Source organism: Eretmochelys imbricata, chromosome 24 (genome assembly GCF_965152235.1).
Source record: "Eretmochelys imbricata isolate rEreImb1 chromosome 24, rEreImb1.hap1, whole genome shotgun sequence".
Lineage (NCBI taxonomy): Eukaryota > Metazoa > Chordata > Testudines > Cheloniidae > Eretmochelys > Eretmochelys imbricata.
In genome coordinates, this window is record NC_135595.1 from 852,556 (window position 1) to 864,892 (window position 12,337).

The window sequence follows — 12,337 nt, forward strand, 5'->3', positions numbered from 1 at the left end:
AACACTCTCACAAATCTTGGGAGACAGGCCAGTCCTTGCCTACAGACAGCCCCCCAACCTGAAGCAAATACTCACCAGCAACCACATACCACACAACAGAACCACTAACCCAGGAACCTATCCTTGCTACAAAGCCCAAAGCCAACTGTGCCCACATATCTATTCAGGGGACACCATCACAGGGCCTAATCACATCAGCCACACTATCAGAGGCTTGTTCACCTGCACATCCACCAATGTGATCTATGCCATCATGGGCCAGCAATGCCCCTCTGCCATGTACATTGGCAAACTGGACAGTCTCTACGTAAAAGAATAAATGGACACAAATCAGATGTCAAGATAAGCTATTACCAGCAGGAGAGTGGGTTTGTGGGGGTGGGGGGGTGAGAAAACCTGGATTTGGGCTGGAAATGGGTATGATAATCAAGGTGGGCCATTTCCAGCCCAAATCCAGAGTTTAACAAGAAGGTCGGGGGAGGGGGTAGGAAAAAACAAGGGGAAATAGGTTACCTTGCATAATGACTTAGCCACTCCCAGTCTCTATTCAAGCCTAAGTTAATTGTATCCAATTTGCAAATGAATTCCAATTCAACAGTTTCTCGCTGGAGTCTGGATTTGAAGTTTGTTTGTTGTAATATAGCAACTTTCATGTCTGTAATTGCGCGACCAGAGAGATTGAAGTGTTCTCCGACTGGTTTATGAATGTTATAATTCTTGACGTCTGATTTGGGTCCATTTATTTCTTTTACGTAGAGACTGTCCAGTTTGCCAATGTACATGGCAGAGGAGCATTGCTGGCACATGATGGCATATATCACATTGGTGGACGTGCAGGTGAACGAGCCTCTGATAGTGTGTGTGGGGGAGAGGGGGTGAGAAAACCTGGATTTGTGCTGGAAATGGCCCAACTTGATTATCATACACATTGTAAGGAGAGTGATCACTTTAGATAAGCTATTACCAGCAGGAGAGCGGGGTGGGAGGAGGTATTTTTTCATGCTTTGTGTGTATATAAAAAGATCTTCTACACTTTCCACAGTATGCGTCCGATGAAGTGAGCTGTAGTTCACGAAAGCTCATGCTCAAATAAATTGGTTAGTCTCTAAGGTGCCACAAGTCCTCCTTTTCTTTTTGTGAATACAGACTAACACGGCTGTTACTCTGAAACTTGTCATCCCCAATGAAATTCCCCTGCCACATTCCCAAGTCAACACTCCCACTCCCTGCTGCCTCAGGCTGGTGCGGGGCAGGGCTAAGATGACTGCAGGGCTGCAGATCGGGACTGAGGGGCAGCCAGAGCGGTTCCTCTTTAAAACCCACAGAGGCACCCTCCCTGCCCTCTTCCATTGGGTGGGGCACCCTCCCCCCTGCTGCCCCTCCCCCATCATCCCCGATTTCAGCTCCCAGCCTGGAGCTGCAGAGCTCTCCCCACCTGAGTCCGGAGCAGGCACAGATGCTGGCCCTGGAGCCTGGAACTCCCCGGACGTAGCCACGGTAGCAGCAGGTTCCCTGCAGCAGAGAGAAGCCGAGTTTAGCTACAGCTCCGAGCACGGGGGCCCAGCAGAGCTCTCAGGGGACCCTGCTGGGACCTCTCTCCCTGCAGAGCAGCCCTGGCCAGCAACAACGGGAGGGACACGGGTCCAAGTAATGGACCAGTACAAATACAACAGCGCCAATGACAGGGCACCCCCCTGGGGAAGCTCACAGCACCCCCCCACCTCCTGAGTCCCGCCTGGCACGGCCAGGGCATTGCAGTCAGTCACCTGCTGGGGGCCGGGAATTTTCTGTAGTATTTTTATGACCCTCACCCATGTGTGCCTCAGTTTCCCCTGTATTTTGCATGGCTGGGGGTGGCCTTTGCTCCCAGGGCAGCTGGAGACAGTTGTGAATGTCACCCAGGGAGGAGTCACTGATAAGAGAACAAAATTAATTACAGGAACAGTGACACCTGGCAAGGAGGCGGGGGAGAGCAGGATTTCACCTGCACCCAATCCCCCAGCTGGAGAACAAAGGATGGGGGAAGGGGAGGGACACAGCTGGGGGCTCTCACTGGGACCTGCCCCAAGGGCGGGGATTTGCAATGGGGTGACAGGGCTCGGAGCGGACACTGCTTTCACCTTCAGCACCCAGCGCCAGCCTGGGGCTTCGGAAGCTGCCTCCAGGGAGTAATAAACCTGGTGGGGTGACCGTGCCGTGTGGGTGTCCCTGCCAGCAAGGGGCACCCGTCTGAAGTCTCTGCCAGGCGCCTGACACTGCTGCGGGAAACAGGGGGGCTGGTGCCCCAGCCGTTCGGTCGAAGGAGGTGGTAAAGCTGCATGGCCTGCACTGGGGGAGGAGTGGGACCCTGGGGGTCTGCCATGCTGCAGGGGTCTCCCAGAGCCTGGTCCCGTGGATCCGGGATACCTGCGTGGCCAGGTTTCTGCCCCTGCTGCTCCAGCCACAAACCTACCTGCGAGCCAGCGGCCTGCGTCACCCGCGTGCCGTTGGGCAGGTAATAGAACAGTGCCCGAGCACCCGGAGCCACCTCCCTGCCGGAGACAGACAGACAGTGAGAGCGAGCGCCACGGCCGGAGGGGCTTCCCCCGCCCTGGGCTGCGAACGCCTCTGGGACGCCGGGGGCCGCACCGGGACCTGGGAGCACGGCCCAGGGGGTGCAGCACCCCCGACAGGCCAGAGGGACACTGCCACACTCCCCAGTAACGCAGACCGGGGTGTTCCCCCCGCCACGGGGCTGGGTGGAGCCCATCTGCTGCCAGGCCACTGCCCCTGCCCAGCCCCCCCAGAGCAACACAAAGGCGCCCCAGCCACCCCTGCAGCCCCCACCCCAGCTCCTGCCCCCCAGGGTCTGCCCCAGAACAACGCCCGGGCACCCCAGCCACCCCCTGCAGCCCCCACCCCAGCTCCTGCCCCCCAGCAGCCCCCCATTTCCTGCCCCCCAGCCACCCCCTGCAGCCCCCCAGCTCCTGCCCCCCAAGAACAACGTGTGTGCTCCGGCCATCCCCTGCAGCCCCCCAGCTCCCTCCCCCCCAGGGCCCAACAGAGCAGGCCCTGTGCAGCTCAGACGCTGCCCCACCCGGCGTGGGCACAGCCAGCTGGCAGGGAGGGGAGGAAGAGGGGTACAGGGAACACGCCCAGCCCCCCAACTCACCGGTTTTGCTCTAACTCCAGCACAAGACGTGCCCCTTCCAGGTCCAGGGCAACCTGCAGCCGGGCTGGGAAACCCTCCTGGGGGAGACCAGGGAGGGGGTTACAGGTCCAGCCCCCACGGCGCCAGGGACAGCAGCCAGCGGCCCCCAGCCTGGGAGTTGTCCCCAACACCCAACCAGGATGGAACATGGAGCCAGTCTCCACCAGGGGGCGCCAGCCCTAATCCGCCCCCAGGGTGGGGGTTCCCTGCCTTACATGTCCTCTGAGGGGGTGGGAGGGAGTCTCCAGGACCACGGCAGGGGTGAAGCCAGTCCCTCTGCCCCTGCCCCATGGCTGAGCCCCCCATGCAGGAGGCTGGGCAGAGGAATCCTGCCAGGAAATGGCCCCATGGAGGGTGTTTGGGAGGAGAAAGCGTAGGGGGGCACCCGCCCATGCCCCCGGGCAGACCATGCCCCGGCTCACCCCGCCTGGCATCGCAGCTCAGCCCAGCCCGGGCCGAGTTTGTGCTTTGGCCAGGGCTCAGTTCCCCCGAGGGGGCCCGAGCTGTGCCGGGGGGCGATGGGGGGCCGGAGGCAGCGGTGCTCGGGGGCAGCCTGGTCTGGGTTAGGCCCCAGCGTGCTGGGGGTCAGGCAGAGGTCAGGATGGGGGTCCCCTCCCAGAGCGCAGCAGGAAGCGCCCCTCCCACATTAGCTCATTGTCCTGGGGGTGGGGTGTCGCAGGAGGTGTCCCGCCCCCGCCCCCCCCCACACCCTGCGCTTCCTGCCCAGCAGGGAGCAAAGAGGAAATGCCACAGAGGATCCCTGGCTGTGCCGGGCCAGGCCCTTCCGGCGCGCCGGGGGGGGGCAGGAATGAGCTCACACAGCCGGCCTGGCTGGGGGTGGGGGGCAGGGGAGGATTCCACGGGGACAGAGTCTCCTTCCCTGCCCCTCCCTCAGTGCGGGTCTGAGGGGGACCTTCTCCAGGCACCCCCAAGTCCCCGTGTGGGGAGCCCCCAGACACCCCTGAGGAAGCCCCTCATGGCAGTGGGGCCTGCTGGGGCCAGGGCCTCCCACACGGGGATGGGGGGAGCTGTGGGGGGGGCAGCAGGTCCCTTCTCCCCCATCCTTGGGGGGCTGAGGGTCTCCCCATGCCCCCGTCCCCCCAGAGGCTGCAGGCGTTTGCTCCCTGCCGGGACCCCGGAGCCCAGAGCTGGGACAGGAGCTGGGTTTCCTTTGCCTGGGAAGGGAGCAGGGGAATCCAGGGGGGTGCGGAGCGATGTGAGAGTAGCACCCATGGGGCTGGGAGGGCTCCCCGTGTGCCCCCCCAAAGTGGGGGGGGGGTCGCACCGAATCCAGTGCGGGCACCAGCCTGTGTGGGCACTGCCCCCTCCCTGCCAGCTAGACTGGGTCCCGCCCGGCCCGGGGAGAGGCCCCCCCCGTGGGACGAGCCGGGGCAGGGCGTTCAGCTGGGGGGAGCAGGGGTGCCAGGGAATGCAGCCACTGGCTGCTGTGGGGGAAGGGCAGAGTCCTTACCAGGCCCGTCTCTGCCATGCTGAGCATCCGGTTGCCTTGCAGGATCCAGGGCGTCACGTGCCAATAACGTCCCAGGTCCTCACGCTGCCGCCTGCTGCTGCTGCCTGCATGGGGCCGAGAACAAAGCCATCACCCTGGGTGCCCCTCTGGTCCCCCAGCCCTCGTCCTGGCCCCCCTTCCCCGGATCCTGGAGGCCCTTCCCCACCACCCTGGGCTTCACCCCCAGACTGGCGCATGGGGCCCCAGATCCCCCCAGGGCTCCAGGCCGGGCAGGTGCACAGAGCGTGCCCTGGGATCCAGACCCCTGCGCTATTCCACATCTGACTTGGTGCCCTGGGAAGAATCGGGGGCAGGCTGGGAGCCAGGACTCCTGGGTCCCATTCCCAGCTCTGAGCCTGGCTCCCTGTGGGCCTGATGAGCGTCTCTGGCTCTCCACCCCCCACACCATAGGTGGGGCGCGCGCCCCCCTCTCGGTGAGTGCTCAGAGTGAGGCCCGCACCCAGGGCCGGCGCAAGGATATTTTGAGCCCTGAGTGAAACTTCCACCTTGCGGGCCCTGGCCACACCCCGCACATCGGTTCATTCAGGGGCAAATCCCAATGAGCCTTTATAGCTGTTACCTCTTGATTATTAAAAAGATATTTCTTAATGATCAGGAACGAATACAAGCATACAATACAAGGGCAGAGGGGATATTTTATTCTTGGGTTATAAATCTTTTTCTCTTATAAATCACACATGCTGCGAAGAAGGAAGGTCTTGTTTGTGAGTCACATGCCTGGGAGTGAGCAGACCCATGTTCGATTCCCAGCTTTTCCTCAAAATTCCTGCAACACACAAATTCTCCTCCCTTGCAAGGCACCTCAGAGGAACATCTAGAAGAGCTAGCTCTTACAGAGACAATCCTTGGGGCAACATGACACCCCTATGCCTCATTTTCAATGGACTAGGCACATGGCCCCCCAAGAACTCCAGCAAGCAGGGATAGGGCGTCTGCAGGGCTCACCATCCCGAGAGGACAGGCTACCATATCTGCAACCACTGTGGAGAAAGGTGTAAGGGGAACATGACCACGTCTGCAGCCCAGCACCTTTCAAGGGAATTTGTGCACCCAGGGTCCCCATAGTGAGTCCCTGAAGCAGGACGACTTGCAACCACGTCCTATGGATCCTAGCGTGCAGGACAACCCGAATCTGTCAGTTTATGGTTGAAGAGCACGTCAAATGCCATTACATCTACGAACTGATGATTAGACAATACAGCACCGAAGCATGGCATAACTTCAACCACGTGAGCCGTCCTGCTCTGTTTAAAGGCACTCACATGCTTCCATGCCTGTAGCATGGGGGCTGGAGAAATGCTCCGGCTCTGGATGGAGTTATGGAGCACAATTCCCAGGGTGCGGGGTTTTAAAAATATTAATATTAAAGATCTATAGTGCCAGAGGCGTCAACCAAGTTGGGGCCCCATTGCGCTAGGAACTAAATTGATACGTAGTAAATGATCGTCCCAGGTGTTTACAGTCTAAGGACAGGATACAACAGGTGCATGGATAAACAACGGGGCAGGTTGTCATGGTGCATATGGCTGTGGAAATGTTTCTTTTAGAATGAAATCCAAATTAATAAATAAAGTCACTTGGCATAGCCTACCGAGACTCAACTTTGCAGTTGACAAATCCCACTCAGTTCATTGCTCATCTAACTTTCAGCAACTTTCATGAAAATCTAGGCTCTTTATCTCTTTGATAAAAAAACGTATTTCTCTCTCCCCCATCCTCTGAAACCCGAACTACTTGGTGGCTTAGTTGATACGAGTTCATTGTTTTTCAATTGACTTTCAAAATATGCCGTGCAAATATTTGAGGAACAGAACCTCCAAAGGCAGAAAAGGGGGGAAAAGGGCTGTTTTTCCATCCGCAACTTTCAGAATCATTTTCTTTCTTTGTGAATTTTGAACAATATTAAAGTTAGTAAAACACGACTTGTTTTAAGATGTGCTGGTCCAAGTAGAAACAAACTCACTTTGGATAAACGCATGAAAATACTTTATATTTACTCCTCAACCATGTAACTGGTCTTTATTTATCTGAAATCTGAAGAATATTCCCATCTTGCAGGATAAGCTGTAATCTAGGCAGGGCTTCTTCTGAATTCTGTGCCATTGTTCTGGAAGGTAACCAAGATTTTCAACGGTGGACACAGAATCTGCTTTTCAAACACAAAAGGCCAAAAATGCAATGCGATGGGATATCAAGTTATTGAAGAACCCTAAATATGCATTTATGCGCCAGCCCCCGTGCACCCTGCGGCTAACCTCGCCACGCTCGGGCTCTGCAGCTCCTGGGCACGTGAGCCGGAGGGGCAGCAGCGGCTCATGCTCCTGGGAGCTGCAGAGCCCAAGCGTGGTGAAGGGGGAGCCGGGGCGTGCACGGGGGCAGCCGCCCACGTGCATCTGGTGCAGCCGGCAGGAGCCCCCTGGGGGGGGCACCGAGCTGCAGCCTGGGCAGGGGGCGCGGCTGCTCCCCGCTAGCAGTGTCACCGCCTTTGCAGGGCTGCTCCCCCCTGCGCCGCGCTGGCTCCTCCATGGCTGGGTTTCTGACCCCCCCAAGCCGATGCTCTGGCTCTCCAGGGCCTCGGGAAGGTGCCTTCTCCCTGCCGAGCCAGGGCATCGCTTTTTGCCCCACCCGCCAACCACTTGGCGCCCTAGGCGACCGCCTAGTTCACCTAGTGGTTGCACCAGCCCTGCCCGCATCCTGTGCCTGCCGTTCGCCAGCACATGGCCCCTGCCCAGCGGAGGGACAGCAGCACGTTCGGGATACGTAGGCCACGTCTACACTACGGCACAGCTCCTTGCCAGGGGAGAGCTCTCCCACGGCGAAATCAAACCACCCCTAACGAGCAGCGGTAGCGGTGTCCGCAGGAGCGTGTCTGTCGGGCCGACTTCGGGCTAACACGCCGGTGTGTTTGTCGGGCGGGGGGGGGGGAAGGGGTGCTGGTTTAGACAAAGCCTGGGGAACTGAGGGCGTAAGTGGGAGGAATCAGGGTGACTTGGGTGGCTCCCAGCATGGGGCTGCGTGTGCAGGACGTACCCTGAGCAGGGAGACCTGCGTGTGCATCGGAGAAGAACCGCCAGGGGTCCCGATCCGAGATGGCCTGGCCAAGGCATGGCAGGCCAGGGCAGCCCCTAGCATCAGCGCTTGCGAGTTCGCACCCCAGGGCTCTCTCCTCGATTGACTCCATCCCAGGCTGGTGGGAAGGTCAACCTAGCTGGGCCAATTCCAGCTGGCACCTCAGCAAAGCCACCCATGCCAGCCCCCAGCCCCATGGGGCTCCAGCCGCTGCGGCCACACAGCGAAGCCCTTCGCGAACGTCCCTGCATCTATGGCGGGGGCAGGGCCCATCCCTCCAAAGCTGCACCTGAAGCCAGACGACCTGGCGGGGTTAGGGTGGGGCAATCAGCCGCCCCCGTCCTTCCTCCCAGCCCCTGGCCACATGCCAAGCCCCTGGCACAGCAAGAGCAGGACCCTGGGGGCAGCCAGCGCTGGGTGGAGCTGGAGGAGCCGGTCGGGCCAGGATGCCAGCACAGACCTTCCCGCCCTGCTAGGAGACCACCCCCCCATCATTGTGATTCTGGATCTCCCAGAGCGGGGCTAGGTAACCCCAGCTCCCGCCATGCGCCCCCCCGACAGGTGTTCAGGCTCCATGGTCCATTCAGCCCTGCTGAGACGCCAGCCAGGGGCCGGGCAGCAGATAGCACCGGGGAGGGGGAGGGGATGTTGGATGGACATTCATCCCCTGGGCCCCAGAGCCAGCCTAGACTCCAGCCCCCAGGCATGGCCAAGGATTGGGGTGGATGTCAGGGGAGAGCTCAACCCGCCCCATACCGATCTCCTCCCCAGCCACTACATCCGCTTCCACCCCCAGGCCTGTGGTGGCAAAGCTTACCCTGGGGAGGGGGCAAAGCTTACCCTGGGGAGGGGGCAAAGCTTACCCTGGGGAGGGGGCAAAGCTTACCCTGGGGAGGGGGCAAAGCTTACCCTGGGGAGGGGGCTCAGCCCCCCATCCCCAAAGGTCTGGTACGGTTACAGCTGAATGACGCCTGAGGCAAGTCAGCTTGACCTCCTCCTCCCCCACTGGTGCAGGGACACCATGGGGCTGCTTTCCCAGCCCCCTGGCAGCCTCCATGACCTGCAGCCCCCTGGCACCATACAGCTCTCCTTAGGGCTCGTAGATGCCGGGCCCTGTGCCAATGCAGCCTGCCCCCCAACCAATTGTCGCAGGCTCTCTGCAAACACAGGCAGAGTCAGGTGCTTGATGAGGGGGGGAGCGGGGAAGCTGCTTTGAGTACTGCTGATGCAGCGAAACCTGCCTGAGTCTGCAGACAGCCTGGGCCAATTGCCCCAGAAGGGAGCTGCTCTCTGCCTCTCACTAGGGCATTAGCTCCTAGCCCCACTGCTCTGGGGCCCCCACCAACCTAACCCAGACGGGTGCTCTGGTCACGGCAGGCAAGGAAAAGCATCGGGGGCCCAGCTCCCCCAAGCAGAGCCATCCTAGCTGCTGGGGTGAGTACAGGGGCCCCGCCGGGTGTGGGGTGCGAAGGCACAATGCACCCAGGGCCCCCCGGAGCCTGAATCCACCCTTGTCAGACAGGAACACGCAGGCTCCCACGTCGTCCCGATGGCAGCTCGCCCCACGGCGCAGCCAGCCCCGACGGGCACCGGCGCAGCCAGGGGGCCCTGGGCAGGAGTCCCAAGGGCAGCCCCGGCTCGCTCACCTGTCGCGGCCTCTCCCTGCAGCGTCTCCAGGTGCTTGGAGAGGCAGCGCCGGGCTGGTGACTCAGCCCAAGTCCCGGCCGCAGACAGGGAGTTGAACCCAGAAGTGCCTCCTCCCGCCCCCCCAACCCCCTCCTCGCCCAGCGCCGGGGAGAGAACCCAGGAGTCCTGGCTCCCCGCCCCCCGCTCTAACCCACCAGCCCCGGGGACTGGCGCGCTGGCTCCAGGGGGCTCCGTGCTCCCCGGCCCCGGCCCGGCCCCGGCCTCCCCCGCTCACCTGCGCGCCGGGCGCCCCAGCCGGCTCCGAGGTCCCGCGGCTCGGGGCCGGACTCGCGGCGGTGCCCGGGGAGCCCCGAGCCGCAGCCGCCCAGGGCCCAGAGCAGCCCGAGGAGCAGCCGCAGCCCCATGGCTCGGCTCAGCCGCCGGTCCTGGCTCCTGGCGTGCGGGGCGCCGCGGCTGCGGGTTTATCCCGGTCCGGGTCCCGGTCCCGGACCCAGCCCCGATCCGGCCGGGCCGCCCCCGCCCTCCCGGCTCGCACGGAGCGGGGCCGGGCCTGGCAGCGCCCGCTCGGCCGGGGAGGGGAACTTCCCGGCCGGCCCTGCCAGGGCTCGGGGCTACGCCCAGCGAGCTCCGCCTCCGCCCGTCCGCCCGGCCCCCGGGGAGCTGGGCATCGTCCGCCCCCAAGTGCCCTGCCCCCAAACACCCCCTGCCCCTCAACTGCCCTGCCCCCAAACACCCCCTGCCCCCAAACACCCCCTGCCCCTCAACTGCCCTGCTCCCCACCCCTGCCCCCAAACACCCCCTGCCCCTCAACTGCCCTGCCCCCAAACACCCCCTGCCCCTCAACTGCCCTGCTCCTCACCCCTGCCCCCAAACACCCTCTGCCCACTCCCCACCTCTCTGATCCCTCTGCCCTGCTCACTCCCCAGCCCCTGTGCCCCCAAATCTCCCCCTGTGTCCCCACTCTGTCCCTCCCCCCCCACCCCCGGAGGAAGGGGCTAACAGGAGAGGCTTTTCCTGCTGCCAAGGCTTCAGGACGACCCCGATGGGTTGGGAGCCAGGGGGCCGCTTGGGGGGGGGCAGCCTTTGAATGAGGAGTTGGGTCCACATGTCCTGGAGCTGAGTCATACAGAACTCTGGCCTCAGTGGTGCTGGCTCCCAGCTGCTCTCGCTGGGTCATGGGCATTGAGGGGTGGGGCAATGGGCCGGGACACCAAAGATGGAAGGGGAGAGTTGAGAATCAGCCCCTGCACTGCAAACACCAGCTCCCGGGGACTGCCCTGACCACAGGCTGCCAGCAGGGTTTGAACCTGGGAAACTAGCACAGGCCTCCTCCCCTGGAGCTAAAAGACTAACTCCCTCAGCTGGCAGGAGTAGCAGGCTGTTATCCTGTCTGTGCACCAGCTGCTCAAGGGGGGCATGAGACAGAGACGTTTTCACCAGCACAGGGGCAGCCGCCAAGGCCAAGAGCAGCGTCTGTTTAATGAGCCAGGAGCCCCGTCCTGGGGAGGAACCTCCCACTGGCCCCCCACGTCTCAGTCCGCGTATGTCATCTGCTCCTCGCTGCTGCTGTCTCCAGGCAGGGGCGTGCGGCCAGGGGTGCAGGCGAAGCAGATCTGCCCCATGTCCCTCCAGCAGGACTGGCAGTATGTGGTGCCGCAGGTGGGCGTGGGGCACTGTGGGGAGGCAGGCGAGCCGCACAGCACACAGTACCGGGGCAGAGAGCGGCGCAGACGTGGCCACCAGAGGTAGAAACGCTCCAGCAGGGGCTTCTCCTGCAGAAGGGACAAGGCCAGGGGCTCTAAGTGGGGGTGGGCAGCGGGTCCTTCTCCCCAGGGACTCCGTGACAGGCAGGTTCCCTGGGGCTTTTGCTTGGCATCCTCCCCACAGCCCAGCCCGGGATCTTGTCCCAGCTGTGGGTCAGAGTGGGAGCCAGCCCCCGTGATGTGACGTGGGCCCCAGCTGCTGTGAGCAGGGGAAGCCCTGGCCTGGAATCCGCGACGGCAGACCGAGTGGGGGAGAAGCAGGAGTACCGTGAGCTGGGGAGGGCTGGGGGGGGCAGGGGGGCCATCCACCTGTGGCAACGGGCGTGGAACATCCCCCGCAGGCAGGCGAGCGTGTGCACAGGTGTGCAGAGGGTGTGTGCAATGGCTCCCCCAAGCATGTGCGAGTATGTGCACAAGTGTGCAAAGGGGCGGGCCCATCAGGCGTGAGTGTGGCTGCTCTCTCCACTGGCGCACAGAGGGGCGTGTTGCCCTGGGCGTGCAAGGCCGTTGGCGAGCTGCGGGGCAGGCAGAGGTGTGTGCATATGTGGGGGCTGCGGGGCCATCCCCGTCCCTCGTCATCCCCGTGCCCTGCCCAGCCCGACGCCTGCACTCACCAAAGCCTGGTGCCGCCGGGCATGCCGGGCGATGCGTCTCCCCTGCAGCCGGACAAAGGCCTGGCGCTTGTCTAGCAGCTCGTTGTACAGGAAGAGAACCCGCTTCTTCTCCCGCTGGCCGGAGGGCAGAGCCTGAGGGGCAGCGGGGGCAGGGCGACAGAGCCCCCCCAGCTCCACTCCCTGGGATCTGGGGGTGACCCTGCCCCCCAGGAGTCTGGGGAGAGTGGGGTCTGAGCCCCCAGCCCAGGCAGGGGGCCCTGGCTGGAACCCACCTGGGCCCGATTAACAGAGACAGGAAGGAGGGGGTGTGTGGAGGGACCAGAGGGGAGATGGAGGAAGAGGAGAAACATAGGGGGGTGTTGGGGATAGAGGGGAGGGAGGAGTCATGGGGGGGAGAGGTCAATGGGGGGCTCTCGGGGCAGGGGGTGGGGTCAGTGGGGGGGTCTCGGGGGCAGGGGAGGGGGCCGTGGGAGGCAGGGGCCTCACCTTGGGGAAATAGAAACATAGGGGGGTGTTGGGGATA

The 12,337-nt window shown here is 62.5% G+C and overlaps 2 protein-coding genes across 3 annotated transcripts in view; both read right to left on the reverse strand.

Annotated features, from left to right (window-relative positions):
* ADAM15 (ADAM metallopeptidase domain 15) overlaps positions 1-10,005 on the reverse strand; it is a 36,116-nt gene extending 26,111 nt beyond the window's left edge. For both annotated transcript variants that reach the window (XM_077841274.1, XM_077841273.1), the window contains exons 1-5: positions 9,712-10,005; positions 4,662-4,765; positions 3,152-3,228; positions 2,453-2,531; positions 1,436-1,512 (exon numbers count right to left, since the gene is read on the reverse strand). In XM_077841274.1, coding sequence (XP_077697400.1) covers positions 1,436-1,512; positions 2,453-2,531; positions 3,152-3,228; positions 4,662-4,765; positions 9,712-9,841 — 467 coding nt within the window. In that variant the 5' untranslated portion in view covers positions 9,842-10,005. The remainder of the gene's footprint in view (positions 1-1,435; positions 1,513-2,452; positions 2,532-3,151; positions 3,229-4,661; positions 4,766-9,711) is intronic.
* Positions 10,006-10,969: 964 nt separating this feature from the next.
* The window catches only part of DCST1 (DC-STAMP domain containing 1), a 12,139-nt gene continuing 10,771 nt past the window's right edge, over positions 10,970-12,337 (reverse strand). Inside the window, exons 8-9 of the mRNA XM_077841588.1 lie at positions 11,815-12,086; positions 10,970-11,209 (exon numbers count right to left, since the gene is read on the reverse strand). Coding sequence (XP_077697714.1) covers positions 10,970-11,209; positions 11,815-12,086 — 512 coding nt within the window. The remainder of the gene's footprint in view (positions 11,210-11,814; positions 12,087-12,337) is intronic.